This window comes from Mustela nigripes, chromosome 4, assembly GCF_022355385.1.
Source record: "Mustela nigripes isolate SB6536 chromosome 4, MUSNIG.SB6536, whole genome shotgun sequence".
Classification (NCBI taxonomy): Eukaryota; Metazoa; Chordata; class Mammalia; order Carnivora; family Mustelidae; genus Mustela; species Mustela nigripes.
This window is the reverse complement of record NC_081560.1, coordinates 22711632-22739549: the sequence shown is the minus strand read 5'-3', so window position 1 is coordinate 22739549 and position 27918 is coordinate 22711632. Positions and strand designations below refer to the sequence as shown.

General features: G+C 46.5%; 1 protein-coding gene across 2 annotated transcripts; it reads left to right on the top strand.

Moving 5' to 3' along the window:
* Positions 1-2: 2 nt before the first annotated feature.
* TSPAN33 (tetraspanin 33) lies at positions 3-26311 on the top strand. Of its 2 annotated transcripts, none has more exons than XM_059396431.1 (8): positions 3-361; positions 14498-14555; positions 15216-15340; positions 15676-15750; positions 16796-16891; positions 18159-18287; positions 18690-18851; positions 19063-26311. In XM_059396431.1, the coding sequence occupies exons 1-8, from the start codon at positions 260-262 to the stop codon at positions 19162-19164; spliced, it is 849 nt and encodes a 282-aa protein (XP_059252414.1). In that variant the 5' UTR covers positions 3-259; the 3' UTR covers positions 19165-26311. The 2 variants fall into 2 exon arrangements, with proteins under 2 accessions (XP_059252414.1, XP_059252413.1); XM_059396430.1 differs by having other exon boundaries at positions 15213-15340.
* The last annotated feature ends 1607 nt before the right edge of the window (positions 26312-27918 follow it).

Genomic DNA, 27918 nt, shown 5'->3' with positions numbered 1-27918 from the left:
GTTTCCTGGGAGCCGGGCGGGCCAGGCTGGTCCTCCCGCCGCGGCGGAGTCTCCGCTGCTCACGCTGCCCGCCGCCGCTCCCGCGACTCCCGGCGGCGGCGCTCCTCCCGGACGCACGGCTCGGGCATTTCCCACCGCGGCGCAGCTCCCCCGCCTCCCAGGCTCCCGCGGTGGCGCGGCTCATGCCCCGGGGCGCAGGGCGCGCAGGTGGGCCGGCCGCCGCGGGGAGATAGGCCCCCGGGGGGACGGCGGCGGGACCATGGCCCGGAGACCCGGGGCGCCGGCCGGCTATGGGGAGGAGTTCACCTTCGTCAGCCCGCTGGTGAAATACCTGCTCTTCTTCTTCAACATGCTCTTCTGGGTGAGTCGTGGGGGTCTTGGGGGCACCTGGGCTGCAGGGCACCCCTCGAGGGTGCAGTGGGCTGTCCACGGTCGAGGAGGGTCGTCCCGGGATGCCAGGTTAAAGGCGAGCGTCGTAAACGCCACTGCTTAGTTTTCTGGGCTGATGACACTTTGGGGTAATTTATCCTGGGGAGGGACACCATACTGGCACCGCGTCGGGAGGGGATGTTGGGGGTGGGGAGAGGGGGAGGATAATGCAAGAGATTCAGTAAAGACTTAAGGGGTATCCTCTGGTCATTTGATGAGGATCTGTGACAGGCCAAAATAATGGATTTGCGCAGGAGAAGCGGGTTTTCCTGTTGGCTCAAAGCAGATCCAATGGTACCTTCATGTTTGGGGGACTTTCAGGCCTGGGGGCTGGGAGGCTGAGCAGCAAAAGAAAAAAGAGGAAGTGGGGAAAACCCAGACCTTCCCTCCCCCTTACCTCAGATAGGTTAAAGGGCTTTATCTTTTCCTTTTGGAGGCCTCTGGTGCCCCCCTCTTCCCAAAGGTTGAGAAGGGGCAGGAATGGCCTCCAGATGTGGATGTCTTTCCCAGCACTGTCCCAAACTTTGCCCCACCTTTCTCAGGACCAGACTCCAATCTCTGGAGCCTGACAGTCTTCAGCTTCTTTTAACTGGACCCTGTGTTGGGCTGAAAGGCCAGCAGTCCTTTCAGAATCTTACGATTAACGTGGAAAAGTGGAAAAAATATTGGACTGGGCCCATCTGGATTCTCGTCTCCAACCTGTAGTTGTTGACTTGACGTTCATCTCTGTAGGCCCTAGTTCCCTCCTCCATAAAATCAAACCCAGTATGATCAGGAATGGCAGAAACACTCTGCTGGAGACGGGAATCCAGCTGGAGCAGATCATGAAATGCTAGCTCAATTCTGTTTCATGTCTATAGAGTTCCTGAGCTCCTCTGGGTTGGAGAACATAGAGAGGTCCTTCTCCCATCCCCGTTTCTCTTCCAGCTCCAGCCATGCCAGAGCAGCTGCTGTAGGTGCCCATTATCCCTGCCCATTTCAGCCTGAGACCGAAAGTTCAGACTTGCAGGAGGGAGAAAGCTTGAGTCTAAAATATGTTTCCTAGGAGAGGGAGCAGACCAGGCATCTAAGCCAGTTGCTGGAAAGGTTCACAGGGGCCGTGGTTTGAAGAACAGACACAAAGTACATAAGTGCTAGCCTGTTGGGACAAATGAGAGGAACCCCAGAGGGTGGTGGTAAGAGCTCAGCCATTGTACTTGGGAAAAAAATGAAGTTTGAGTTCCTAACAAATTCTCAGTTTTAGAACTGGGGAAAAAAAATCTAGAAGATATCCTGTCCAGCACCCACATTTTATATATGAGAAAACTAAAACACAGAGATGTTAATTATCCAACCTCTGACAGCTGGTTAATAAGTTTGATCTGGTGGTTTTTCTACTGAAGTACAGTGCCTCTAGGGGAAGTCCGGGGCCCAGATGACTGCTGTTTTAGCTGGGGCTTTAGTATTATTCCTAGTTAACCCAACTTCCCATGCTCTAGGGTCTGCCTCAGCTGGAGGTTAGGGAAGAACAGACAAAAACTCACCACTGCTCTGCCGGGGCTAGGGGATGTTCTAGGGAAACTCCCTGCCTAAGGGCAAGTCCCAGTGAGCCCTCCTCCATGCTCACTGAATGTTCCAGGCCAGGAACATGCCATTTTTGGGGATGACATACCATCCTCAGAGCCAGCATTAGCATCCCAGGGACCTCAGTTCCTCATTCTGAGTTTCTCTGTCAGCCGAGACCGCTTCTTCTTTGGAGCCCTTGGCACTTCACCCTTATCTGTGTTCCCCAGTGACAACAGCTGGGTACATCTGTTACATTTGCGTTCATGGTCATTTTCTTAGATTCCCCCACCCTATTCTCCACCACCACCCCCCCTTTTACCAGACAAATGACTTTGGGAGTTTGCAGTCAGGGAAAGAGTGTGGCTCCATAGACCCATTTACCTTGGTAAAAATGATTCATTCAGGGTCACAGGACCTGGCTAACCAAGCTGGCACCTCCCCAAATTAGAGAAGAGCCCCTTCTTGGACCCACTTTAGACTCATAAAACGTCAGAAGCTCTAGAAATAGCACAGTGAAGGACAAGAGGCCCAGTTCCTTTCTGGCATCAACTTACTGTGTGACCCTAAGCCAATATATCTGTCTCTCTGTCCTTAATCTTTCTGCTCGAAAGGAGAAAAATTTTCTGCCTCTGTGAACTATTTAAAGATGAATGCATCACTTTGGGGAACTGTTTTCTTTCTTCAGGACCTGGGGCTGGATCTAAGGATGCATCTTTCTGTGTCCCAGTGTCCCTGGGACATTGACCTTCCCAGAAATCAGTACTTTTTGGGGTGTGACTGTTACCTCTCCCCCAGGCCCAGAGACACAGAACTACATTCCACACAAATGCAGCTGGAGATGAAGGGCTGCTTCCCCAGCTCAGCAGTCCTCTTTCTTCCTACCACCCTTCAGGGACTGGTTCCTGTGCTTTCTTCTTTGTAGGTTCTCGCCACCCTAATCAAATTCCCCTCTTCTGCCTAGGAGGTTCCCATGTTGGCCCTCTCCCTTTACAGGCAGAGTGCCTGTTCTGGCCAGCTCCTGGAGGAGCTGTGGATGGGTGTGTGTATGCTGGAACACACTGGGAAGGTAGCCAGTATTGTCTGGGGTCACACTCAGTGCTGGTATGACACTGGCTATCCCTGCTGCGGCTCTAACAGCCCCAACCCTTGGGTCATTTTAGTCTGACTCAGAAGGCTACCGGCATCTTTGGGAGCAGGACCCATTCCTCCTGTTCATGTTTCAAATCTCATTTCTCCTTTTGCCTAGGTTTTCTCCCCAGAATCATGCTGCTGGATGACTGATTGTCGGGAACCCATGACCCAGAGTAGTTGCCCCAAGATCCCAAAAGTTGTATTATAATCTTTCAGTTAAGAAGTGGCAGACTTTCCTCCCCTCCCTGTGCTGGACAGCTCTGTGCAGAGGCAAGACCAGTGCCATGGTACATGCCTTATCAGCCTCGGGCACACACTGGTGGGGACATTATCAATGCTGCCCGTAGCAAGCCTCTCCCTCCTTGCTGGTCCTTTTTCCACCCAGGGCCACAGTTGCGGTGGTTTCAAATCAGGCTGCACTCAGCCCTCCAGTCCCTGTGACTCAGCCCAGACTTCCTTGGTGGCCATGCCTCAGGGCTCCCATGGCACCTTCTGTATACCTCAGTTGCCTCATCCCCTACCTCTGCTGCAATGATGTGTTTATTTTTGTCTCCTCTTCCAGACTTCAGGCCCCCGAGGTAGGGTATGCTGCCTTATTCACTTCTTGCTTCTTAGGGCCCATCTGAGTTCGGCAGGGTGGGTATTTACTGAATGTTTATTGAATGGCAAATGATGGAGCAGCCCATGCCAGGTGAGGGTGTGATGCCCCTCTGCCCTCTTTTACCGACACTAATCTCTCAAGATGCAGTACCACCGGAAGTCCTTGAGCAGCCTTGGTGGGGGAGAGGGATCCAACTGTGTTCTCCTCTCTGCACTGGGTCCTTTGGCCTAGCACCGCTCCCTCAAGCCAGGTCAGCCATACTCCTCAGCATCTCCCTCGGGGTTGTGCTTAATTACTACCTACAACACCCAGATTTTTTCACTCCCACTGTAACGCACATGGACACCTGTCCTGATCTTTCCTAGACCGATCCAGGCCTCTAGTTAGGAATCTTCTTGAAGAAACTCACTCTCCCCGGGGCACCTGGGTGGCTCAGTGGGTTAAAGCCTATGCCTTTGGCTCAGGTCATGATCCTAGGGTCCTGGGATCAAGCCCCGCATCGGGCTCTCTCCTCGGCAGGGAGCCTGCTTCCTCCTCTCTGCCTGCCTCTCTGCCTACTTGTGTCTGTCAAATAAATAAATAAATAAAATCTTTTTAAAAAAAAAAAAAGAAAGAAAGAAGGAAAGAAACTCTTTCTCCCCTCCAGAACTACTAGAGTCCCCAAGGGCAGTGAGAATGCCCCAGACCACCCGCAGCACCATCTGTGGCCATCCGGCTCAGGAGCCATAAGGAAATGACCAGCATTGAGCCTGGCAAAAACCCTTCCTAGTGGCAGAGGCCCTTTCTACCACCCAGCATAACCCTCAGTGTACGGGCGTGTGCACACGCATACCTAAGTACCTTAGAAGGCAGGCCATCCCCTGCTACCTCAAGTCTTCTCCTTTCCCTGTAGACCAGGCAGGTTGTAATAAGTGATATAGTCACGTTCTTTTAATTAAAAAAACAAAATAAAACATTAAAAATGAAGACAAGAAGCGGGCGCCTGGGTGGCTCAGTGGGTTAAGCCGCTGCCTTCGGCTCAGGTCATGATCTCAGGGTCCTGGGATCGAGTCCCACATCGGGCTCTCTGCTCAGCAGGGAGCCTGCTTCCTTCTCTCTCTCTCTCTCTGCCTGCCTCTCAGTGTACTTGTAATTTCTCTCTGTCAAATAAATAAATAAAATCTTAAAAAAAAAAATGAAGACAAGAAGCATATCCTATGCTGTCAAGTCACTCATAATGCTTTCTTATCTCAACAGCTCTGTTTGCCTTGTACCCAGTAGAAAATCATAAACTTCAAGAAGCCTTTAAAAGAATAAAAGAAAACATGTAACACCTCTCAGAGTCTTGATAGCAGACTCTGGTCAGGCTGGGACCTCCAGGACCATAGTTTTGAGTGTTTATACTCCCATGAGCCCTTATGGACTTCTGTCTCTCGTGTATAACCTTGGGAAACCAAGATCAGCCATGGCTAAAGAGAAGCTGAACGGTTGGCTCCAGACATTGGAAAGGAACGAGCTCTGTGGATTCCCCCACTCCAGTAGGGTATCCAATCCAGAGGGAGAAGGCTAAGAGCTAGTTTCAAACAGATGGTTGCCACCTGAGAAACCCAGGAACCATGGTGCTGGGATGGCCACATGAGGACGGGGCATGCAGAGCCTGGGTAGGGAGAGAGGAGGCCCTGCTTTAGGTTGAGCAGGCTTATCCAGAAATAAGGACAGAGAGGACTGAAAAACCAGAGGTCCAGACCCCTCCTTCCTCATGTCCCTCTGGGTAAGAGCAAGGTTTTGGTTCCCACTCTATCCCCAGCTGTCCCCCTCTATCACCTTCAAAAGAAAAGGGGAAGAGATTCCAAGAAGAGGAGAGGACTTTGGGACAGATGCCCCCACTAGATGTGGACTGGACTCTAGAACGTGGAGACAGACATGGCCAGAGCTTTCTCTCGGGCTGGTGGGCCCTGCATGGTGATGCCATGTCTCCCCCTTCAAGGTGCTGTTCCGGGGACTTTCCTCTGGGCCCTGCTGGCCCCATTACCTCTTGGTGCTCTCTGACTCTCCCCCTGGCCGGAGCCCCACCCAGTTTGGAGATTACCAGCTGCTCCCCCAGGAGGACTGCAAGCAGCTTCTTCCCACCTCATATGATGCCCCAGGGGAATGCACATGCCCTGGATTTGCCATGAGTCAGGGAGAGGAAGGCAGCCATGGGACCCAGGTCACACGGCTCCGGCTCTGGGGACAGAAAGACCTTTTTAGCTGCTCACTCCCTAAGGGAGCTGGGGAGAGTTCCTTGAATTCTCCCAACCTCAGTTCTGTAAAATGAAGATGCTAACACCCTCTTGGGACTGTGGTCAGGATTCAAGGAAAGATTTGATATAAAGGTTCTAGCCCAGTGCCTGACCCTTAGCACTCAAGAAAGGATAGCTATTGCTGTTGCTAGAAAGAGCTCCTAGAGCTCACCCGTTAAGGATGAGCTTAGAGAGCTAGGATGAGTGCTTTTTCTGATAAGTCGTAAATAGCTGAGTTTTGAGTCTAGGTGAGGGCTAGCTAAACTTGGGCCTGACTTCCTTTAGCCTCAAACCCCCTTTGCTCATATTTCTACTGTTAGCCAGAGAGAGGTGATAATGAATGATGCCTTTATATATTTTATAGTTCACAGAGACATTTCCTATCTATCATGGGAACAGAGACCACACTGTGTCTCTAAGGGCCTTCCGTCACTTGTCAGGGCTTGTCATATCCCTTTGGTCTTAAGGTACAATCCAAGTGGACTCTAAGAGCTAATTTGCCTGTAATTATTAGCATTTGGGTATGAAAGCCAGGAGAACTTTTTTTTTTTTTTTTTAGATTTTTATTTATTTGACACACAGAGAGAGAAATCACAAGTAGGCAGAGAGGCAGGCAGAGAGAGAGGAGGAAGCAGGCTCCCCGCCGAGCAGAGAGCCTGTTGTGGGACTTGATCCCAGGACCCTGAGATCATGACCCTAGCCGAAGGCAGAGGCTCAACCCACTGAGCCCCCCAGGCATCCAGCCAGGGGAACTCTTATTCAGAGTTTCATCTTGGCACCCTATAACCTTTCTTCCCTTCGTGCATTATAATATCCCTGAAGCTGTGAGTGTTCCAGGGGCTAGAATAGGGTTTTTCTTGTATCACCAAATCATGGTTGTCTTTCTGCAGTTTGCAAGAAACAAAGACAAATAATGGAGAGGATTTTCTCCATTTTCTATTTTCTCCCATGAACATTAGTATCTGTGGCTGCTTATCTGCCAGCAAGAGCTAGCAGAAGACAAAGGGAAGAGGACAAGGAGCAACCAAATGTTATGGAAAGCCAGGAAACTATTTAGAGTAGCGCCTGTCTTATTGTTTTATGAAATCTAGAGACATATGCTTAACAGCCTTGTCATTGCTTAGTAAATTGTTCCTTATTTCTACAATAGAAATTAATACATTGTTCTTCCTCACCTGACACATTGAGAATGACACATTACCTGTGTAAGATTTCTGTCAAAAATGTGTCACCTGAAAAAAAAAGTGTCACGTGAATCTAATTGTGAGAAAACAATCAGATAAACTCAAACTGAGGGATATTCTGCAAAACAACTGGCCTGGGCTTATAAAAAATGCCAGTGTTGGGGGACCTGGCTGGCTCAGTCGGTAGAACATGCAACTCTTGATCTTGGGGTCGTGAGCTCCAGCCCCACATTGGGCATCATGAACTCCCAAAAAAAAAAAAAAAATAGTCATTGTCAAAAATATGTCAGAACAAGTTTTGACAAGGACATGGAGAAATTGGAACCCTGGTGCTTTGCTAGTGAGAATGTGAAATCATGCAGCCACTAGGGAAAAAGAGCCCAGTCACTCCTCAAAAAATTAAACATAGAGTTACCATATGACCTGGCAGTTCTGCTCCTGGGTATATATCCAAGAGAGTTGAAAATTCATATTCAGAGGTGCCTGGCTGGCTCAGTGGGTTAAGTCTCTGCCTTCGGCTCAGGTCATGGTCTCAGGGTCCTTAGATCGAGTCCCGTATCAGGCTGTCTGCTGAGCAGGGAGCCTGCTTCCCCCTTTCTCTCTGCCTGCCTCTCTGCCTACTTGTGATCTCTCTGTCAAATAAATAAGTAAAATCTTAAAAAAAAAAAAAAAAAGGTATTCAGGTGCACCTGGGTGACTCAGTTGGTTGGGTTTCTGCTTTCCACTCACGTCATGATCCTGGGTTCCTGGGATTGGGTCCTGTATCTGGCTCCCTGCTCAGAAGGAGAGTCTGCTTCTCACTCACCTTCTGCTGCTCCCCCTGCTTGTGCTCTCTCTCTGTAAAATAAATAAATAAAATCCTTAAAACAATTTAAAAAAAAGAAAATAGGTATTCAAGCAAAAACTTATATACCAATGTTCACAGCAGTACTATTTATAGTAGCCAAAAGGTGGGAACAATTCAAATGTCCATCCGTGGATGAATGGATAAACAAATTGGGTTATATCCATACAATGAAATATTATTGGGCCATAAAAAGGCATGAAGTACTGATACACGCCACAGCATGGGTGAACCTTGAAAACATTATACTCAGTGAAAGAAACCGGACACAAAGAGCCGTATTTATAGGCAATATGCAGAATAGACAGAACCATAGGAATAGAAAGCTGACTTATGGTTGTCAGGGTTGGAGGTGTGGAGGGAATGGGGGAGTGACTGTTTCATGGGTTAAAGGTTTCTATTTGGGGTGATGAAAAAATCCTAAAACATGATAGCAGGGATGTTCACACAGCAACATGAATGTTCTTAAGGCTGCTGAACTGTAAAATGGTTAATTTTTTGATATGTATATTTTACCACAGTTTTTTATTTATTTTAATTTATTTTTAAAGATTTTATTTATTTGACAGAGAGGGAGAGAGAGAAAGCATGAGCAGGGGGAAGGACAGAGGGAGAAGCAGACTCCCCACTGAGGAGGGAGACCAATGTGAGGCTCATTCCCAGGACCCTGAGATCATGACCTGAGCTGAAGGCAGACGCTTAACCAACTGAGCCACCCACGTGTCCCTTACCACAATTTTTTAAGTTAGTGTCTTGAGACCAAAAACGAAGAAAAGAAAAAAAAACTGCAAAACTCTTCCAGGCCAAAGGAGACTTGATCGCTAAAGATCACTAAATTCACGATTTTTCATGGGATTCTGGATCAGAAAAAAAAGAAAAAAAAAGCAGCTATAAAGGACATTATTGGGAGAGTTGGGGAAAGGTAAATATGGACTGTAAATTAGATAAGAGTGATAGCATATTAAAGTTTCAGGAAAGAATTTAGTATTTCAAAATTGTACAGGTTATACAAATAGAGATTGTAGATTCGTGGTGCTCTTACCTCTGAAGAGTTTTAAGATCCATTGCCTTACCCTTTGGTGTAAGGACAAACCCCTCCTGATTAAGGTTTGTGAAATTGCTTGCAAGTAAATCCCAGTTTAGGAAAATCTGATATTAAAAAATGTGGATTTACTAACCAGTTAGCACCTAACAAATTGGGAGTGGCTGTATTTAAATAGATTACATTTTTTAAAAGATTTTATTTATTTATTTGTCAGAGAGAGAGCGAGCACAGGCAGACAGAGTGGCAGGCAGAGGCAGAGGGAGAAGCAGGCTCCCTGCTGAGCAAGAAGCCCCATGTGGGACTCGATCCTAGGACGCTGGGATCATGACCTGAGCCGAAGGCAGATGCTTAACCAACTGAGCCACACAGGCGTCCCTAGATTTCATTTTTAGAACAGATTTAGTTTTACAGAAAGATTGAGAAGATGATACAGAGAGTTCCCATATACACTACATCCAATTTCTCTTGATATCGGACGTGAGTATGATAACATGCGTGCATGAGTACACATTCATGATAATTAATGGTATTGTCTTTATCACTGAGGTCCGTGCTTTATTCAGATCTCAGGGTTGGTTCTTTTTTTTAAGATTTTATTTATTTATTTGACAGAGATCACAAGCAGGCAGAGAGGCAGGCAGAGAGAGGGGGAAGCAGGGTCCCTGTCAAGCAGAGAGCCCAATGCTGGGCTTGATCCCAGGACCCTGAGATCATGACCTGAGCCAAAGGCAGAGGCTTAACCCACTGAGCCACCCAGGTGCCCCTCAGATCTCAGTTTTCAGGTAACACCCATTTTGTGTTCCAGGAGGCTATCCAGGATACCAAATTTCATTTAGTTGTCCTGTCTCCTTAGGTTTCTTTTTTTTTTTCCTTTTTTTTTTTTTTTTTTTTAAAGAGAGAGATCACAGTAGACAGAGAGGCAGGCAGAGAGAGAGAGGGAAGCAGGCTCCCCGCTGAGCAGAGAGCCCGATGCGGGACTCGATCCCAGAACCCTGAGATCATGACCTGAGCCGAAGGCAGTGGCTTAACCCACTGAGCCACCCAGGCGCCCCTCCTTAGGTTTCTGTTGGCTGTGACAGTTTCTCAGAATTTCCTTGGTTTTGGGGCTGCCTGGGTGGCTTAGTTAAGTGTTGGCTGCTTGATTTCAGCTCAAGTTGTGATCTCAGGGTTGTGGGATGGAGCCCTGCGTTGGGCTTGCTCTGTTCATGAGATTGTCTCTCTGCCCCTCCCCCGTCCAAAATGAAGAAAAGAAAGAAAAGAATTTCCTCGGTTTTGATGACTTTGACAGTTTGGAGGCGTACTGGTCAGTTATTTTGTAGAATGTCCCTGTGTTGGAATTTGCCTGGTGTTTTTCTCATGGTTATATTGGGGTTATGTGTTTTCAGGAGGAAAACCACAGGAGTGGAGTGTCATTTTCATCACATCATATCACATACCTGTGATTTACTTCTGCTGGTGTTGACCTTACTCACCCAGCTGAGGCAGTGTTTGCCAGGTGTCTCTACCCGCCACGTTAGTCTTTTCCTCCCTCTTCCATCCTGTACTCTTTGGAAAGGAGTAACCAAGGGGGCAGCTCATACAGGGGAGTGGGGAGTTGAGCTCCCCGCCCTTGAGAGTGCAGCGTCTATACCAGAGTGCAGCATCTACACATAAATTATTTGGAATTCTTCTGCATGGGAAATTTGTCTTTTCTCCCTCGCTTATTTATTTAAGTCCTTTTAAAAAAAATTTTTTTTAAGTCCTTTTTATCCATATGGTCTCATGGGTATTTTATGTTTGGGGTAATAATTTCTTACTTCCTCATTTCGATGTCCCTTTGGCATACCCACGTCAGTGCAGGGTGTGTGTGTGTGTGTTTGTTTTTGAGCATTTCCTTACTTTCTGGCACCATGAATGAGACACATACTCCAGGCCTATCTTGTATATCTCCTGCTCCAGTCGTAGATTGAACCATTTTCCAGGAGCCCAGGAGATGGCTATTTTCATTATAAGGTGATTACTCACCTTCTATAAGGATAAAGGCATTGGTGCATGCAAGTTATTTTATATAATTTGATTGACAATCTTCGGGAACATGCCTTTTGCTAGACTCAGCTATTTTAAAAACTGTGTCTGGCTTTTAAAAATTTCCAGTGAGGCTTCATTCTCGCCAGAATATGAAAAGCCGTTCTAAGAAGTGTCTTTATCTTCATCCTCATCATGAAAGGAGGTCATTGGCGATATTGCGGGGTGTTATAAGGATTTTGTGGCAAAGCCTGACGCGGTGGAAAGAGCTCCAGACTGAGACTGGAGACTGGGTTTAGTCCAGATGTTTCCTCTGCACCCATGTGCCCTTGGTCAGGCAGTTGTGCTCTTTGGGCCTCATCTATAAAAAGAGGTGAGTGGCTGAGCTCATTTCTAAGGTTCTATTCAGCTCTAAAGCGCCGTGCTATTAACGGCAGTGGTGTTAATTTTGGGATGGCAGTGGCTTTGAGGAATTCAGGGTGGGACATGTGGGCAGGAATGGTGTGAAAGGGCAAGCTGTGACTCCAGGATGAAGACGCAGATCAGTGATAAAAAATGCCGCATTTTAGCGTTAGCTAGTGAGCTCCAGGTAAGCAGTGTCATTAGCAATTGTATTAAATATTAATGATATTAAAGTCTTCATCTAGATTTTAATGTAACCTGCACCTGCCGCTCTAGATCCCTGGCTGAGTGTGCTTTAGGCTTGTGGTGCTCAAACTTGGCCACACATTGGAATCACCTGGAACGCATTCAGAAGTAGCATTGCCTGGGTTCCAATGTCAGAGATTCTGAAGTAGGTGGTTTGGGGTACAGCTGAGGCATCAGCAGTTTCAAGTTCTTCTCTCCCTGTCCTCCCTCCCATTCTAATGACACCAAGCTTGGAAAGGATAGGCTCTGGATGTTCTTGTTCCTCTCCCGTATAACATACAGGTGTCCTTAAGGGCAGGGACCGTATCTTACTCATCTCTGCGGTCCTCAGAGTACCTTGTGCATAGCTGCTGAGGAACGGAATTTGGACAGTGTGTTAGTTTCTTCTTGGAACTGTAACAACTTACAACAAGCTTCATAGCTTACTAGGACACAAATTAATTTTCTTACTTTCTGAGGGTCAGAATTCCAAGATGGGTCTCACTGGGTAAGATCAAGGTATCAGCAGGGCTGATCCCTTCTGGAGGCTCCAGAGAACCTATTTCCTGCCTTTCTCTGCTTTCAGAAGCTGTCCATCTTCCTTGGCTCCTGGCACCACACCACTCCAACCTCTGTTTCCACTGTCATGCCGATCTCCTTCTCTGACTCGAAACTTCTTGCCTCCCTCTTCTAAGGCCCTCCAGGATAATCTCCCCGTCTCAGGACCCTTCATCACATTTGCAAAGCCCCTGTGGCCGTGGAAGGAGACATATTCATAGGTTCCAGGAATTAGGACAGGACATCTTTTGGGCGGGGGGGGGGGGGGGGGGACTAGTCTACCTACCACAGATAAAGACAGAGCGACTGCTGTAATTACAGGCTCCACATGGAACTAAGTTATTGTGTTCTGTGGCATCTCTTTACTTTCTCTTTCTTGTTTTAGCTGTGTTAGGATTTAATCAGAGACCATCTCTGTGGAAAGTTACGCATCCTGATGGAAACTTAACATGTTGCAAAACAGTGAGGAGCCTGGGGAAAAAAAGGAGAAATAAAGAGCAGATACATATCTTTCAGTGATTCAGTAAAAGAATATTCAGAACCATTAATTGGCTGTGAGGAGTTTTAAAGGGCAGGCCGAGAAGCTCAGTCACTCTGGCAAAGGGCTGTGCCTGCAGGCCTTGGGGTGGCCGGGACCTCTGCCCTGTGGTTTCCTCACCCCCCACCCACTCCGCCTTGCTCCTTGCTCCACTTGCTGGGGGACAGCAAGCCAGCCGGCACCCCCATCCCCACTCCCAGCTCTGTCAGCAGCTCCCTCTCTCCCGTACAAAGAGCATAAGGGCCAGCAGATAACAAACACATCTAGTCCTGAGTCCAAGGCAGTGTCAAATGATTGAGGGGGTCAAAGCTGTGTATCTAGCCAGAGAAGAGTCCGGAAAGATGGTTTTAGATAAGGGTTTCCATTTACTGCTAAGTGCACCTGAAGGCAGAGGCCACAAAGGAAAAATAGCTTTCTGCTGAGGGGCTACTCTGACCCTGTTACCTCTCTAGGGGACCTATTCCCTTCTCCCACCAAAGCCCCAAGATGGCTCTTTCCAGCTGGTCTCTGTCTTGTAGGACAGTGGAGTCTAGCTAGCCATCTCCTTCCCCACTGAGTTGGTCAAGTCCCTGCTGCTGAGAACTCCCTCCAGCCAGAGCTTGGTCCCAGCTATTGCCATGGTGACAGCCAGCGGCTGCTTAGCACCAGCCTGGGGACTGGACACAAAGAAAGAGTGGCCAAGAGATGTACACCCTGGGCTGCCCTGCACTCCTGGAGGCCTGGCGGGTGGGTGGGAGTGGGGGCAGGAAAGGCCCCTTTGGGGATTGCTGGTAGTTTCTGAGGGGTTTGCTCTCTCAGGGAGGAGCCGGGAAGTTTGAAGCGTCTAAACTCTTTTGCTCCACGCTGGGATCCAGGTTTACAAAGACAAAGCCTCCTTTGCCAAGGCAATTTGGTATTTTACACACATGCATTCGTACATGCATCCGTTCACATTGAGATGCACTTGCTTTCTTGCATTTGACACCATTTTGACCCCCAAGAGAGTTAGAGACCTGGGAGTTTACATCTACTCAGGCCTGTTTCAGCTTTAACAGCTGCCCATGGGGGGTGCCCAGGTGGCTCATTCAGTTAGGCATCTGCCTTTGGCTCAGGTCATGACCCCAGAGCCTGCTTTTCCCTCTCTTTCCGCTCCTCCCCCTCTTATGCTCTTTCTTACACGCACGCATGCACTCTCTCTTTCAAATAAATAAATAAAAATTTTTCAAAAACCCTTCCCTTTGATGTAGTTGAATTCAAATTCAAAACTTGTGACCCTGGACAAGTAATGATAGATAATATTTATTGTCAGGCATTGTGTTAAATGCTTTCCATGCATTATCTAATTTCATAGTAGTTTTATGAGATGTAGTTGTTTTAAAAATCCCATCTTCAGACAAAAAAACCGAAGCTTAGAGATTTATCAGAGGCCCAGGTTTCACTGGCTCCAAAGCCCACATTCTTACCCACTGTTAATAACCTTGAATTGCCTTCATTTCCTCATCTGTAAAATGGGGAAAAGAGCTGCCCCACAAGATAACTGTGTTGTGGGGATCAAATGAGATTATCATGGTAAAAGCTTTTCTTGGAGACAAAGCAGACAGATGCTATCAATTGTATCTCTTGGGGGGAAAGAGATGCTCATCTCTGGCTCCTAGGAAAGTCATCTTCATCCTGTTCTTCCTTAAGGTAATTTACGAGGGGCTCTCTGGTTTCCAAAATCTCAGGGTCTGCCTCCTTCCCTGTGTCCACAGGTGATTTCCATGGTCATGGTGGCTGTGGGAGTTTATGCTCGGTTGATGAAGCATGCAGGTGAGCTATAGGCCTCCTCTAACTCCCCATGATTCTTGCCAAACCCCTTCCTCCTCTGCCTCCTTCAGCCCTGGCCCTTTAATATGCTTTCCCATGTAAGCTGCCTTCTAGCCCAATCTTAACTCCCTACTCCAAGGCAGCAGGCCAGCCATGCCGGTTCACCAGGATTTCCTGAGCTCCCACGAAATCTTCCAGGATGTGCCTGCATGGTAGGCTTGGGAAGTGGCAAGGAAAGGAGGTAGGCCTCTGGGAACCGGGAGTAATCTGAGGCCTCAGCCCCTCCCTCCCTCTGTCCCGAAGTAACTCAACCTCCATTCCTGTTCTACTGCACGAAGTCTCCGGGAAACGGAATCTGCAAAACTGGGAGCCTAATGCCATTCTAATTCTTTTCTGGAGCAGAAGTGGTTCCTCCTTTCTTAATCTTGGGAATAAAGGCTCTCACTTTGTTAGTTGCTCAAATGAAATGTCACAAACCCGTCTAGGTCCTTTTTATTCTCCCCCCTGGGAGGGGAGTACTGCCTCCCTATAACCGTCATCTAACCCTACTAGAGATTCCCCCAGCAGAGGAGAACAGTTTTGGGGGACACCCCTACCTTGTCCCTGGGTATTACTCTCAGCCAGCCCCAGGCTCAGACTGAGAGACAACCCCTCCCCCAGAAGCAGCCTTGGCCTGCCTGGCAGTGGACCCTGCCATCCTGCTGATCGTGGTGGGCGTTCTCATGTTCCTGCTCACCTTCTGCGGCTGCATTGGATCCCTTCGTGAGAATATCTGCCTCCTACAGACGGTGAGTGATCAGGGGCCCCACCATAAAGACCCTGGCCTCCTCCCTATGCCTCCCAGGCTCCTGATGCCATTCCTACAGCCCTTCAGTTTTCTCTGTCCCCCTCTCCAAAGGCCTGTACTGTCTGCTCCCCACTATAGAGCTCAGCCCAGATGACCCAGCACAGGATGGCCACCCTTAAGACGGCACGGTGGAGGCAGAGGCCTTATCATGCATGGGGCATCTGGGAGAAGTGCCCCATAGCCCCCCCAGTATCCAGTACTCCCCAGGACCCTGGGGGAGGGGCTGGAGCTCAGCATGGTAATCAGCTGTCTCCTTTTCCTGCCTGCTCCCCACAGTTCTCCCTCTGCCTCACCATCGTGTTCCTGCTACAGCTGGCTGCAGGGGTCCTGGGCTTCGTCTTCTCAGACAAGGTAATGTTGGGGGTCAAGGGGCCTCCTCAGGTGTGAACCAGAGGGAGGAAGAGAAGGTTCCTGCCTGCTTAGCCTAATTAATTAACCACAGTGCTCTGTCCCCTGAGAGGCATCAGCCTTTGAAAGAGTCTCCTTAGGGGTGAACGAATGGCCTTTAAAATCACCATATTTCAGCAGGATTTCCAGATCATAAGGTGTTTTCCTCTGATAGTCTGAGAAGCCAACAGGAAAACAAATTCTATGAACACAAAGTTAAAATAATCTGCAAACTTTAATGGCAAATTATTGGGTAAAGCACAATTATCAAGTAGACCATAGACAATATGAAGAATCTTTTATTTCCTCTAAACATTGCTTATTGGGATAAACAGAAGGAAAGAAGAGGGAAAGTAAATGAGATTTTGAGCGTGCTCACCGTAGCTGGAAGTGATCTGCTCTTTAGGGACAGTCCTTTTAGTTAAGAACAAGAATTCCTTTCTCAAAGGGCAAATGATTGCCAGGGATAGTACTGGACTATAGACAACAAACTTTAAGAAAAGTAGCAGAGGAAGAAGGAAGAAAGCATGGTGGAAACTACGAAATGGGAAGCCACTGAGTTCATTCAGAATGTCCTAGTCCTTCTGGCTTAGGAAAATCCTAAAATGATTTGTTTGGAGTCGAAATAGGTGCTATTCTCTTCTGTCCACTAGAGGTCAGTGTCTCAGCTTTAGAAGCACTTTACTAAAAAAAGTATTAGATTCTCTGCTTTGCATCAACAAGTATTTTGTGGTAATAGTGTTCAGAGGTAAATAAATCTTGGATTATCTCAAAATGTGGCTCTTCGGGAGCAGCAGGTTCTGTGTTTGTTCTCTTGCCTCCTGGTACCTGAGGGCCCAGGGATGGTTGGGCTTTGGAACTGGCCATCAACCTAGGACCTGGTTCCAATTTCAAGGGTGCCTGAAATGAAGAAGTATGATCACTGTCTACTGTTATTCCTGATTGGAGTCAGGAGAAAAGGGTTAGGGATTAGTCCCATGTTCTGATTCCCTACTCATGTCTCTGGCAGGCACGAGGGAAAGTGAGTGAGATCATCAATAACGCCATTGTGCACTACCGAGATGACTTGGATCTACAGAACCTCATTGATTTTGGCCAGAAGAAGGTATGGGTGAGGAATGGGGGGAGGTCAGCTGTGGTCTCAGAGGCTGTAGGCAAAAGTTAATACCATCCTAATACGCACCTCACCCTCCAGGCCTAAGTGCTTCCTCATTACCTGCCAGGTAATGGACTCTGGAAGGAGGCTTGGCAAAAACCATACATAGCAGAGTGCTTTAAAAGTACATTTAAGAAAACAGAGCAGTAGTGTATATAATAATCTACCATGTGTGTAAAAAAAGAGAGAGGAAAGAATATGTATTCATATTTATGAAAGGAATCTACAAGGATATGTAGAAACTATTCTAAGTGGTTACTTATGGGGGGATAAGGAAATGGGCAGATTTTAAATATTACTATTCAAAAGTTAACTTTTTAAAATTGTGCCAAAATGTACATAATATAAAATTTACCATTTTAACCTTTTTAAATATATAAATCTGTGGCACCAAGGACCTTCACATTGTTTACATCCGTCACCACATCCCTCTCCAGAACTTTTTTTATCTTCCCCAAATGAAGCTCTACCCATTAACCACTAACTCCCCATTTCCCCCTGCCCCAGCTCCCAGACAACCACAATCTCTTTTCTGTCTCAATTTGACCACTCGAGGAACCTCGTATGAGTGGAGTCGTACAGTCTTTGTCCTGTTGTGACTGGCTTATCTCACTTAACATGTTTCCAGATTTCATCCATATTGTATGACATGTTAGTTTTCTTCTTTTAAGGCTGAATAACCTTCTGTTGTATGTATCTACCACATTTTGTTAATTCATCCATCTTTTAATGCACACTTGGGTCGCTTGCACCGTGTAGCTATTGTGAATCATGCCGCTATGAATCAAAAGTTGAATTTTAAATAAAAGTGCTTTTGAGATCAGTACTGAGTTCCCCTTCCCTTGGTGCAACTTACTTGGATCCTACGTGCTTTCAAGGAGTAATTATGGGCCTGTGATATTGAAGACTCTCTTCTGTTTTCTCTGTATTCAAAGAAATATTTTTAACAGTAATCCTTTAATTATTTCAGCCAGTGTTTTTGAGACACTCTCTTTTGCAGCCTCTATCCTGTGCAGAAACTGCTCTCAAGAAGTTCCTAGTTGAATATGAAAAACAAACAATATATACAACTAAGGCATATAAAGGGAAAGGCCACTGAGAAATGTTGGCTCAAGGTTTAAAAACAACCTGAATTTATAAATGGAAGCTGGCCACGGACTTTCAGCTGCTCTGAGGACTGGGTGATTCTTAACCTCTGTGGTGGGTTTTGTTGCAGTTCAGCTGCTGTGGAGGGATTTCCTATAGGGACTGGTCCCAGAACATGTACTTCAACTGTTCAGAAGACAACCCCAGCCGTGAGCGCTGCTCTGTGCCTTACTCCTGTTGCTTGCCTACCCCGAACCAGGTGAGCCTACATCCCACGTCATTTCCTCCTGGGCAGCAGTTTCAGTTACTTGCCGACTAGATTAGCCACTGTGGGGAATCCCCATTCCCTAGCTTAACCAATCAATCTTGTAAGACAGCTGCCAGATGTTTCTTTTCACCCCAATCTAATGGCTCTGTTTCCTTTTCCCTCCTGTGGTCCACACAGGGACTCAGAAGGTGCAGGTCTCTAAAGTAAGGAGAATTGAACTCAGATCTCCCAGAGGAAAGGAAGTGTGTATTTAGCAACTCCCAAGTTAGGATCCTTCGCATATATTCCCCACCAATTTAGGAATTTAGGAAGGGTGGGAAGACCATCGGTGAGGGCCTGAAATAAAAAGTTTGGGAGTGGGAGTTCCATTTGGCTTTTCAACTCTTTCCCCAGGCAGTGATCAACACCATGTGTGGCCAAGGTATGCAGGCCCTTGACTACTTGGAGGCTAGTAACGTCATCTATACCAATGGCTGTATTGACAAACTGGTCAACTGGATACACAGCAACCTCTTCCTTCTTGGTGGTGTAGCCCTGGGCCTGGCCATCCCCCAGGTAACTTACCCCGTAAGACTCGTGGGTCCTACAGCCCCGCAAAGACTCCTTTGTTTTGGGGAGGGCACCTGGAGACCAGCTAGGGTGTCAGTCACTGACATTGCTAAGAAGCAGGGGATTGGGATGGTGCTAACCATACTGGGAAGATTGATTCAGGGAAAACAAAGACACCACTCATTGCTGAGGGCCCAATCCATCTCGCCTCTTCCAGCTGGTAGGAATCCTGCTGTCCCAGATCCTTGTGAATCAGATCAAAGATCAGATCAAGCTACAGTTGTACAACCAGCAGCACCGAGCTGATCCGTGGTACTGAGAATCCATCCTGCATGTCCTCACTATGGCGACAGGCAAGCGTCATCAACCAATAGCAGTGGGTAGAGCTCTCGGCACCAAATGGAGATTTGGATTCCAGTTCCCCAGCAACAGCCCAGTGGGGAGAAGCCCAGCTCCAGCCCAGCAGAAGTCAGAGTGCACGGGTGGCTCAAGTCTAGGAAGGCTGTCCATCCTCTTCTCCTCCACCCTAGCCCTCGGCATCGTTAGAGTTATTTTGCATTATTTTTAACCATACACATTTGGGTTTATGGTTTTTGCTTTTGTTTTATTTTGTCTGGGCAGAGATGTTTGGGAACATCGGTTGCACAGAGTCTTGGGGGTCCTAGGTGTTGCTTTTCACCGAGGTGCTACAACCAGTGGTCCTACCAGGGCTGCTACTGAGCCTCCTGGACATAATCTGATTCCATCTGTTGCCAGCAAGACCTGGCTGGAGAGTGGACGCTAACAGCCCTACCTGGAGTCCAGTTGGTATGATACCAGCTCCAGAAGGGAAGGGAGTGGAACAGGCAGTGAGTTGTATGTGTTGGGTAGGAGTGGAAGGCGATATGTTTACTAAATGCTGCCCTGCCATCCTCCCAGGTAGTCAAAGTGAACTACATCCTGTTCCTCCCTCATTTCCATGGAAACGTGGCAGCAAAGGCAAGGGGTACAACAGCAGCCAAATTCATCCCTCTCCCCCACTCCACCCCTTTTTAAAATGTTTGGAACCACGGTCCTTATACTCTGCAGCCAGCAGAGGTGGGACTGAGCCATTTGTGTCCTTGAATTCCTCCCCTCTGGCCCTCCCTCTCCAGCAAGTGGGGTTTCTTTAACCTTCCTTGGCAGTACGCTGAGGAGGCACGATTAACATCCCCCACCCCGCCCCCATTACCCTGCACCAAAGCTCAGTATTTCTACAGTGTTAGAAGCAGGGATCTTGCTGGGGCGGGGGAGCCAGAAGTGGCAATAAAAGTTTGTTGACCTGCGCTAAATTGGACTCCATGAATTTTCCATTCTGGCAACTAGAAGGGGAGGGGTAGAAGGGCGCAGCGGGTGGGCCCTCCTTCCAGGTGGGGACTGGAGACTCCCCTAAACATCACAATGCCTCCCGGGCCCCATCCCTCGCCCCATCTCCCTCGACCAGAGAGGCACTACTCCCTTCCCGCAACCCCACCCTCTCTGGTCTGAATTAGGTCGAAAGGTTCCCAGTTCCGACCTGGGAATGGCGTAGTGTTATCCTAAAACCTGATGTTAATTTTTCCCCAAACGAAACTTAATTAAAATTGTCTACCCAAAACTTTGGGTGGTAAGAACACAGCTGGAAATCAGAGTCTAGCAGTCTCTGCTGGGACGGGGAGGGGAACGAGGAGGAAGAAGGCCGTCTCTTCACCCACTCAGCTCCCTCCTCCATCTTTATCTGAAGGAGCTGGTACCGCTGCCCGCCGTACTTCACGGAGTAAAAAATTCCCAGCCGGGCTGGCGCAGGGCTTGCTCACGCCCTGAAAAGCGTGCGAGGGCGGCTAGCCGGGAGGCCCGGCTGGCGCGTCGGGGGCGGGGCAGGGGCGGGGCTGCGCGGCGCTGTGGGTGGTCCCCGCCCCCGCTGCGGCCGGAGCAGGCACCTCCGCCCCCCGCCGGGGAGGAGCTGGGTTGCAAAGGGGTGGTTGCAGGCTCCCGGACGCACCTCTGCTGTTTGTGTTCCCCGAAGTCTCCTGGCTGCGCTCTGCTGGCGGGGGTCTCAGCCTAGGAGCTTTGGCCTGGCCGGAGAAAGACTCGAAAAAGTCCCTACCGCGCTGGGGAGACCGAGTCGCGAGTTCTCTCCCCGCCCCCAGTTTCTTCTAAACGAGCCTTCTGCTCCTGGGAGGGCGCCTTTCCAGCAGCCGCCTGGGGCCCCTGCCAATGTTTAGCTCCAGCTAGTAACACAACTGAAAGAAAAAAAATAAAATCGTCACAAATAAAAAAATTAAAAGTAAGGGCCTTTTATTCTGAGAGAAGAGGAAAACGCGCTTTCTTTGTGTCCAAGATACATTTTATAAAGCATTTTTTACTTTTTCTTTTGGTGACGCGGAGCGTCGTTTGGGTTAGGGGTTGGGGTGACGCACTTCCCCAGTTCACACCGGCTTGGAGGAGCTCGCCTGGCAAGAGGCTCATCTGGAGCCTCTTAGAATAGGGGAACAGGAATGGTGGTCTGTGAAACCAGAATTCAAATCCAGACTGCTTACCTCCGAACTATACTCTTACTCAAGTCTCATCGTCTGTAGCTTCCTGGGCTGGAACAAGAGGGTCAGGAATTTCTGCCCAAGTCCAAGGCCTTGAAGGGCCTTTAGTAAAAGTTCAGGAGCTGACATCGCAGTTCATCATTCTCAGCTAGATTCATTTCTCAGTGTCTCTGGTTCTCAGTTTCTCAAGCCTAATTTCTCTTTAGCCTGATGCTGGGAGAGAAAATGCCCCAATTTTAAAAATAGTTTCTCATTGGTATTTCACGTTTCATTTTAATTTGCTGCCTGGATTTCGGTTTCTAATAACCCTAGTCTCAAAGATCTAGGCCCCAGAGGTGGGTGAATAGAAGAAAATTCTTGGGGTGGTGGAGATCAGACCAGATGGACGGATGTGGAGAGAAAGGCCTGAAGGTTGGTGAAAATCTGGCTGGGGCCAGGTGGCAAGAACAGTACTGCTAGGTCTGGGGGCCTCAAACCCAACTATGTAAACAGGGACTTTGAGTCCAAGAGTGCAAATTTTGCAGAATGTTCCATGAAATAATGATTGCCTCTGAATTTGTTTCCTATTGCTGCTGTAACAAATTACCTCAAATTTAAAACAATACAAATTTGTTATCTTACAGTTCTGGAAGTCAGAAATCTGAAATGGGTCTCACTGGGCTAAAATCAAGGCATCATCAGAGCTGAGTTCCTTCTGAGGGCCCTAGAGGATCCATTTATCAACTTCTAGAGGCTGTTTGTCTGGCCCCTGTTTTCATCTTCAGAATATATCAGCCTCTGCTTCTATGGTCACACCTTCTTTTTCTCTGACTCTGACTCCCCTGTGTCCCTCTGATTATATTGAGCCTACCCAGGTTATCCAGAATAATCTTCAATTTTAAGAGTCTTAATTGAAGCACATCTATAAGGTTCCTTTTCCTCTGTAAGGTAATAAACACATAGGTTCCAGGAATGAAGGTATGGACATTTTGGGGTGGTCATTATTCAGCCTAGGACACTCCCTTCTCACTCTCATGTATCTCTTAAGGTGGGGAAATCTAGGAATGAGCTATTGTTGATTATTGGCAAGAGCTTGAGGTGGGCGTTGTCTGGCCTTGGTTCTAAAAATTGACTAACATTGATTGAGCGCTTACTGTGTGTTTGGCACATGTTTATTACAAGTTTAATATGAGGGTCCTTTAATATGGTATTTTCTGACATGTCCTCATCCCAAAGAGCAGATATGTTAACAGGGTCAGGGACCAGTTTCAAAAAGGGGACACAGAAAACTTCTTTCTTTCTTTCGGTTCCCCTGGAACCGGAAGAGTTCCCCTAGGCCATTACTCTAAAGAGGTCAGGAACATTTTGTAAACCGTACTCTCTCCTCACAAAAACAAGTTAAGAGTAATTAAATATTCCAAACTGCCATAGATAAAACACTTAGAGAAGGGGATAAAGTGGGGAGTAACCAGACTCTAGAATTTATATCAGAAGTTAAGCCTTCTGACCACCACACCAGGAACCTGGTAAATCAGTCAGATGATTGGAAGAGCATAGATACTCCAGAAACATTTTCAACCATCAGTACTCACTGACTAATAAACACAGTGGTGAGAGGAAGGGGTGATCACTAATAATGTCAGGACAAGTAGATTATGGTATGAGAAAGAAGTAACTGAGAGTCATCTGTCACACATACTAGTTGCATTCCAGAGAGTAACATAATTAAAGCAAAACAAACAAACAAACAAACAAAAAAAAAATGGAATATCATATTGATCCCAGCTGTCGGGGGCGAGAGTGGAGAGCTTTTCATTGCTCGGGCCAAGTTCACAGTGGTTCTTCCTTCTTTGGAAATTGGCCCCCTATATCCCCCTCAAGCCATAGGGGTAGGGGTGAGTCTTAAGGAAGCATATTTGTACTGGAAGACATGGTCTCCCTGACAGAGCTAACTGGATCAGTCATAGGCACTGCATTATTTTGCCAGGGCTACTATAACAAAGAGCCCCAAACTGGGTGGCTTAAAACAACAGAAACTTATCATTTCACAGTTCTGGAGGCCGGAAGTTTAAAATCAAGGGCTGGTAGGGCCATGCTCCTCCTGGCACCTCTAGGGGAGGATCTTCTCTTGCCTCTTCCAGCTTCTAGTTAAGCCTCCAGAGCTGTAGCCTTGGCTGGCATTCCTTGGATTGTGGCAGCTTTACTCCAACCTCTGCCTCCATCTTCATGTGTTAGTCTTCCCTCTGTGTCTGTGTCCCAATTTCCTCCTCTTCTTCTTCTTTTTTTTTAAGATTTTATTTATTTATTTGACAGAGAGAGAGAGAGAGAGATCACAAGTAGGCAGAGAGGCAGGCAGAGAGAGAGAGAGAGAGAAGCAGGCTCCCCGCCGAGCAGAAAGCTTGATGCGGGTCTTGATCCCATGACCTTGGATCATGTCCTGAGCTGAAGGCAGAGGCTTAACCCACTGAGTCACCCAGGTGCCCCCCAGTTTCCTCTTATAAAGACACCAGTCCTGTTGGAATAAGGGCCCATCCTATTCCAGTATGACCTCATCTTAACTAATTGCAACTGCAATGACCCTATTTCCAAGGGAAGTCACAATCTGAGGTACTGAGGGGGTTAGAAGGGAGGAACGAGAAACACTATTCAACCTGTAACAGGGTTCCTTCCCTGGGATTTGGAATTGAGAACAAGATTCTAGTCACAGCCTGAGCTGACTGGTCTGGTGAAGAAAGAGAAGCAGGTGGAAACTGGGGCTCAGCCTTCTTACACTTTATGCCCTAAGTAGCAGCCTTCTTACACTTTATGCCCTATTTACGGAAAGAAAAAAATGAAACAGATGGGGGGGTGGGAAGGCAAAGAAAAAAAAAAGGGCAGAGGAAGGATGCTGAGGGCAGCAGCTTTCATTCTGGTAGTACAACCTTTCTGCAGCTCCACTGCTGTCCTGTCTTGGGTTCCCAGAGACACTGTAGGCTTCCTGAAAAGCTTGGTTTGTTTGCTGAAGGAAACGCAACTTGCTTTCTGTTGCTTATAAGCAAAGCTAATAGAAAAGCTATAATCAGAATAAGATACCCTATTAGTTTTCCTTGCTGCTGTAACACCTCATCAAAAACTTAGTGCTTAAAACAACACAAATTTATTATCATATAGTTCTGTAAATCAGAAACGTGGTATGGGTCTCACTGGGCTAAAATCAAAGTGCTGGGCGGCCTGCATTCCTTTCTGGAGGTTCCAGGGGAGAATTTCTTTTGACTTCTCCAGCTTCTTGAAGGCCCTTCTTCCGTCTTTAAAATCTGCAACACCATTTGTCCCGTTCTCTACAGCCAGGAAAGCTCTTCTTCCTTTTAAGGGCTCGAGTGATTGGATTGGACCCACCTGCATAACACACGCTAATCTCCCCCATGTCAGGGTCCTTAACTTTAATCACATCCATCTGCAAAAGTGCCATGCAAAGTGTAATATTCACAGGTTCAGGGATTCGAATGTGAACATTTTTAGGACCCATTATTCTGCCTTTCACAGATCCGCAGCAAAATGAGTCATGACCATTTGTAATAAGAAAGATGGCTGAGAGTTTAACGGTCTTTCTTTGTACTGTTTCTCCTGTAAAATTGTTTCATTTTATTTGAGGCACTCAGTCTGAAGCTTTGGGCTCCTAAAGCTCTTTTTGAGGACCACAGGGTAAACTCTGTCAGATTCAAGGACCTTTATTTAGCTGCCTTCTCATAGCTGAAGGTTTAACTATCCGGGAAAGACACTAAACGAGGACATATTCCCAAAAGACCTGATTGGAGCCAGGGAGGAATAAACAGAATGGAATCAAATTGCTTATACCCACTAGAGAATTGCTTGTATTAAAATGTTATTACTGAAAAAAAGACAATTGAAATTTCTCTGAACAGGGAGTCTGGGGTGGATACCTTGATAAAGGTGTTGTTTCTGGCAGAAGGCTGTAAAGGCCAATTTACTTATAGACACAGTAAAGGAAATGTTTATCTACAGGAAGGCAGGTAAGCTCATGTAGTCAACAAAGACAAATAGACCAGGTGCCGCTGGAGGACAGGACATACAGTGGAGAACACAGGTTCCTGCCTTCCTAGCTCTACTGGAGGGTATATATTTATACAAATATGTGATATCTTATACATTACATATACTAAATGTTAGGGAGAGATACAGGCTATGAAGAAAAATAAAGCAGGATATGAAGGTAGAGAATGATAGAAGAGGTGCTGTTTTGGATGAAGCAGTTTTAAAATGCCTCAAATTAAAAAAAAACAACAACATTATTTTTGGAAACAAGAGGTTGCAAAGAAACATACAGAGAAGTCCCATGCACTTATCCCTCATCTGCCCCAATGTTAGCATTTTATGCAATTACTGTAAAGTATCAAAACCAAGAAAGTGACATCCACGCAGTCCATAGGGCTCATTCAAATTTCACAAGTAACACATGCCCTCAGTTGAGTATTTGTGCATAATGCTAGGTAATTTTAACATAGGTGTAGTCTTGCATAGTCATCACTACAATCACGGTAGTGACCTACATATACACATTATCCTCGATAAAGCTATTACAAAGAAACACTCGACTGTGCCATCATCACAAGGCCCATCAGTGTTACCTCTTTGTAGCCACACTCATCCCTCACTCATCCCTCCCCACCAGCACTAAGCCCTGGCATCACTAGTCTGTTCTCCATCTCTATCATTATGTTATTTTATGTGACATAAATGGAATCATGCAGTAAGTATCCTTTTGAGATTAGTTTTTTTCACTGTCATTCGTTTGAGATCCATCCAAGTGACATGTATCAATAGTTTTTCCTCTTTGTATTTCTGGGTAGTTTTCCCATGGTATGGATGTACCACAGTTTGTTTAACCAAAGATGCTTGATTAGTTTCCAGTTTTAAGTGATTATGAATAAAACTGCTACGAACATTTGTGTACAAGTTCCTGCGTGAAAATAAGGCTTTGTTTCTCTTGGCTAAATGCCCAAGAGTGTGATTGCTGGGTTGTATGGTAAGTGTATGAATGGTTTTTCCAGAGACTGACACACTGTTCTCCAGAAGAGCTATATCATTTTATATTCCCCAGCAACGTATGGGTGATCCAGTGTCTCCACAGCCTTGCCAACATTTGGTGTTAATCACAGTTTTTCATTTTAGCCATTTTGATAAGTATGTTGTGATATCTCATTGTGGTTTAATTTGCATTTCTCTAATGACTAATGTTTGTTGAATATCTATTCATGTATTTCTTTGCCACCGATATATTTTCTTTGGTGAAGTGTCTGTGCATGTCTTGCTCATTTTCTAATTGAATTGCTGGTGTTTTGGTATTTTTTTAATGCTTAGTTTTGAGAGTTTTAAAAAATTATATTCCAGGGACACCTGGGTGGATAAATCGATTAAGTGTCTGCCTTTGGCTCAAATCATGATCCCAGGGTCCTGGGATGGAACCCCATGTTGGGTTGTCTGCTCAGCGGGGAGCCTGCTTCTCCCTCTCCCTCTGCTGGCCACTCCCCCTTCTTGTGTGTACTCTTTCTCTCTGTCAAATAAATAAATAAAATCTTTAATAATAAACAAATAAATAAAATATATTCCAGACATTAGGTCTTTGTCAGATATGTGATTTGCAAATATTTTCTCCCAGTCTGTAATTTGTCTTCTCATACTCTTTTTTTTTTTTTTTTAAAGATTTTATTTATTTATTTGACAGAGAGAAATCACAAGTAGATGGAGAGGCAGGCAGAGAGAGAGAGGGAAGCAGGCTCCCTGCTGAGTAGAGAGCCCGATGCGGGACTCGATCCCAGGACTCTGAGATCATGACCTGAGCTGAAGGCAGAGGCTTAACCCACTGAGCCATCCAGGCGCCCCTGTCTTCTCATACTCTTAACAGTGTCATCTGTAACAAAGTTTTAAATTCGGATGAAGTGCAATTTTTCAATTTTTTTCTCTTATTGGTCATTCTTCTGGTGTTAAGTCTAAGAACGCTTTGCCTAATCACAGGTCCTGAAAATTTTCTCTATGTTCTTCCCTAGAAGTTTTATAGTTTTACATTTATATTTAAGTCTATGATTCCTTTTGAATAATTAATTTTTGTATAAGGTGTGAAGTGTACATTGAGTTTCATAATCTCTTATGGGTGTCTAATTGCTCCAGTACTATTTATTGAAAAGGTTATACCTCTTCCATTGATTTTTTTTTTCCTTCTTCTCTATCTCTATGAATTTGCCTCTCCTAAGTGGAGTCATTCACTCTTTGTCTTTTTGTGTCTGGCTTATTTGACTCAGCATATAGTTTTCAAGGTTCATGAATGTTATACTGCATATCATAATTTTATTCATTTTTATAGTAGAATAATACTCCACTAATTGGGCATATTTGTGTACTTGTTTTTGAGATCTCTGTCTGTTCCATTGGTGAATGTGTCTATCTTTCCACCAATATTACCTTGTTGTGATTACTGTAGCTCTAAAGTAAGCCTGAATATTGAGAAATGGTTTCTCCTACTTCATTCTTCTTTTCCAAAAATTGTTTTGGCTAATCTAGAGCCT